Below are 3,103 nucleotides of genomic sequence, written 5' to 3' on the forward strand. Positions count from 1 at the left end.
AAGGATCGCTGGAGCCCAGCGGGTCGAGGCTGCAGTGGCCGGGAGCGGCCACTGCACTCCAGTCTGGGCGACAGAGTGAGACTGCGACTCAAAAAAAACAAAACGAAAACAAACAAACCAACAAAACATTCATGTCTGATATCATTTCGCCCAGAGGCAGGGCAGCCGAGGAGAAAAAGGCGTCTGCTTCGATTTCAGCCAGACAGGGCTTGTTTCCTGGCTTTGGCTGCAACTCCGTGCATGGCCAAGGTCAAGCTGCCTAACCGCTCGAAGCCTTAGTTTTCACATCTGTCAAATGGACTAGGAACAGCATCTACCTTAGGGTCACCCTAAGGATTCAGTGAGAAGGTGCACGCAGACCATTAGCGCAGGGCTTGGCATGTCGCTAGTGTGACAGGCGTCGATGGGCGCTCCTGTCCCCTTGACCTTGTGATTCCTGCACCTGTGGCACCGCTCCTGCCTCGGCCTCTCTTCACGTCTCTCCTCACGGTGCTCAGGCCCCTGGGGTGGGCGAGGTGGCAGCTGGATGCAGAAAGCAACGTCTCTCGGGGTGCCAGGCTGACTTTTGGGGTTCTCCCGCATTCCCCGAGGCTCAGGAGACCCCCATGGGGCGCTGGGCAGGGTGGGGGCCAGCCTGGACGCCTGCCTCTGTGTGCCGGTGCTGGGCCTCACCCTCTCTCATTTCTTTGCACTTCAGGGTGCCTTTGTCCGTGGCTACGTGCGTGGGTGTGCAGATGACCTTGTTAGGAGAAAGAGAGCGTCTCCTTGTAATTAACCTGCATGGCCCTCCCTCCGGTTCTCCGCGAAGGTTCCACTTCAGCTGAGGGTGGGAAGCCTCCGTCCCGGACAAGCGAGAAGGAAGCCAGGAAGAGGCTGGGCAGAGGTTCCCGGCCTCCACCGGGCCCTGCACCCCCCCCTCACGGGCTGGGGCTGTTCGCAGAGCCGCCTCCCGTCCCCTCCCACCAGGTGGGAGTCCAGGTGGCACGGATTCAGGTCAGGCTAAATGTGGCTTCACAGCCCAGCTTGGCTTCCCTTCCCAGCACCAGCTTGTTAAGAAATAAATATTTATACCTGGCACCTGCCTTCTCCCAAGGCCTGGAGGCCCCTGCTGCAAAGATTCGCACTGCAGCCCCAATCCCCTTGGTGCCATCTCAGGCCCGCGGCGAGCCAAGCCCCTGGCCCTGTCCCCACTCCTGCCCGCGATGGGGGCCGGAGACGTGCCCCAGGACTCTGGGCAGCAGCTGGGTTCCTGATTTAGTGGCGACTGTTTACAAAGCCAAGGAGGTGGGCGGCCGGGAAGCAGGTGACAGGAAGGCTAAATCACCTTCGCAGCCAGCCTCGGGCTCTGGCGGGGCCTGCTGGGACTCAGGCCCGGGTGGGCGGCCGCCACCCCCCAAAGGCAGACGGCACAGCTGCCCCTCCCCACCCACTTCAGGGGGCACCTCTGTGCTGGGTGCAGCCTGGCAGAGCTACTGATGAACTAGGGCCCTTGTTTTAAATTTTAATTTAATTTTTTATTTTAGAACCAAGGTCACCCAGGCTGGAGTAGAGCGTTGCGATCACGGCTCAAGACAGCATCAGCCTCCTGGGCTCAGGCAGTCCTCCCACCTCAGCCTCTTGAGTAGCTAGGATGACAGGTGTGTGTCACCACACCCGGCTAATTAAAAAAAATTTTTTTTTTAGAGATGGGGTCTTGCTATGTTGTCCAGGCTGAACTTGAACTCCTGGCCTCAAGCGATCCTCCTGTCTCGGCCTCCCAAAATGCTGGGATTACAGGCGTGGCCACTGCGCCTGGCCACGAGCACTTGTATACTCAGGCAGTCCCTCCTTCCTCCTGCTCACCCACCTATGAATCCCTTTGGGGTGCCTTCATCTGTTCCACAAATATTTACCAAGGGCCCACGGCCCAATGCCTGCCACACCAGAGGCACTTAATAAATGTTAGCTGAGTGACTGTATGAGAGCAGGATTTAGAGTTAGGAGATCTTGGTTCTTGTCCTAGCCATACCGCAAACCCATTTTTGGGTCCCCAGGCAAGAGCTGGGCCTCCGTCCCTGCAAGTGTCCAGTGGACACAGTGACCCCCCCAGGTGGCTTCCTTGATGGTTGCTGGGAGGACCCGTGGAGACAGGATGTGAAAAGGACATTGTCACGCATCCTTCGAGTCTCTTTGTTGATATTTAGCACACTCAGTGCAAGCCACCGCTCTGTCAGGGACATCTGCCTGGTGGCTCTCCTCTGGCCCTCCCATCACTTCCCCCGCCCCCTCCCGGCGTCCCTGCACTCACCTTCCTGTCCACACAGGCCACAGAGCGTCCGGCAAAGAGGCTGGCCACGCCACGGGCCACGTTGACCTCGTCGCTCAGGATGTCCTCCCAGCGGTTATTGCGGAACTTGAACAGCTTGTCCGTGTACGTGGCCACCCCTGGAGAGAGGACAGAGGACCAGGTCTCTGTGGATGTCTCGTGACAGCAGCCACGAGGTGGCTGGGGCCAGAGTGGCTGTGTCATTGTGGCAGGGAACACCTCGAGCAGGTGAGACTCCTCTGTCTGGGGCACTCCGATGTCTCAGGTGAGACTCCGGCTTGCCAGGCCCAGGCCCTAGGAAAGACACGCTGCCACGGTGTGTCTGCCATATCCCCACAGCTGGACGTCACACCGCACCACATTCCTGCAACATCTCCTAGGACATCCCGGGTGGCCAATGTCACAACACCCAGACTCAGCCCAGTCGCTGCCGATGCAGTCTCGGGAGACACAGCCCCGGTAGATCTGTTCGTCTACACTGGGGAAGGGACCGACTGAGAAGCCTTGCCCTGGGGGCACTGGGGAACCACCGCCTGGAGCCTTGAGCCCTTCCAAGCAACCAGAGGCAAGGCTCTCCTTCCCCCATTATCACCCCTGATTTAGTTCTTGTTTTTTATTTTTTTTATTTTAATTTTTTTTTTTTTTTGAGTTGGAGTCTCACTCTGTCGCCCAGACTGGAGTGCAGTGGCTGCTCCCGGCTACCACAGCCTCAACCTACTGGGCTCCGGCGATCCTTCTGCCTCAGCCTTCCAAGTAGCTGGAACTACAGGCGCGCGCTACCACGTCCAACTAATTTTT

The 3,103-nt window shown here is 58.4% G+C and overlaps 1 protein-coding gene across 1 annotated transcript in view; it reads right to left on the minus strand.

Moving 5' to 3' along the window:
- Positions 1-3,103, minus strand: part of CRTAC1 (cartilage acidic protein 1) — a 144,704-nt gene that overhangs the window by 46,977 nt on the left and 94,624 nt on the right. The window contains exon 3 of the mRNA XM_008065633.2: positions 2,288-2,424. Coding sequence (XP_008063824.1) covers positions 2,288-2,424 — 137 coding nt within the window. The remainder of the gene's footprint in view (positions 1-2,287; positions 2,425-3,103) is intronic.

Source organism: Carlito syrichta, unplaced genomic scaffold (assembly GCF_000164805.1).
Source record: "Carlito syrichta isolate Samal-C Ts95f unplaced genomic scaffold, Tarsius_syrichta-2.0.1 Scaffold308692, whole genome shotgun sequence".
Classification (NCBI taxonomy): domain Eukaryota; kingdom Metazoa; phylum Chordata; class Mammalia; order Primates; family Tarsiidae; genus Carlito; species Carlito syrichta.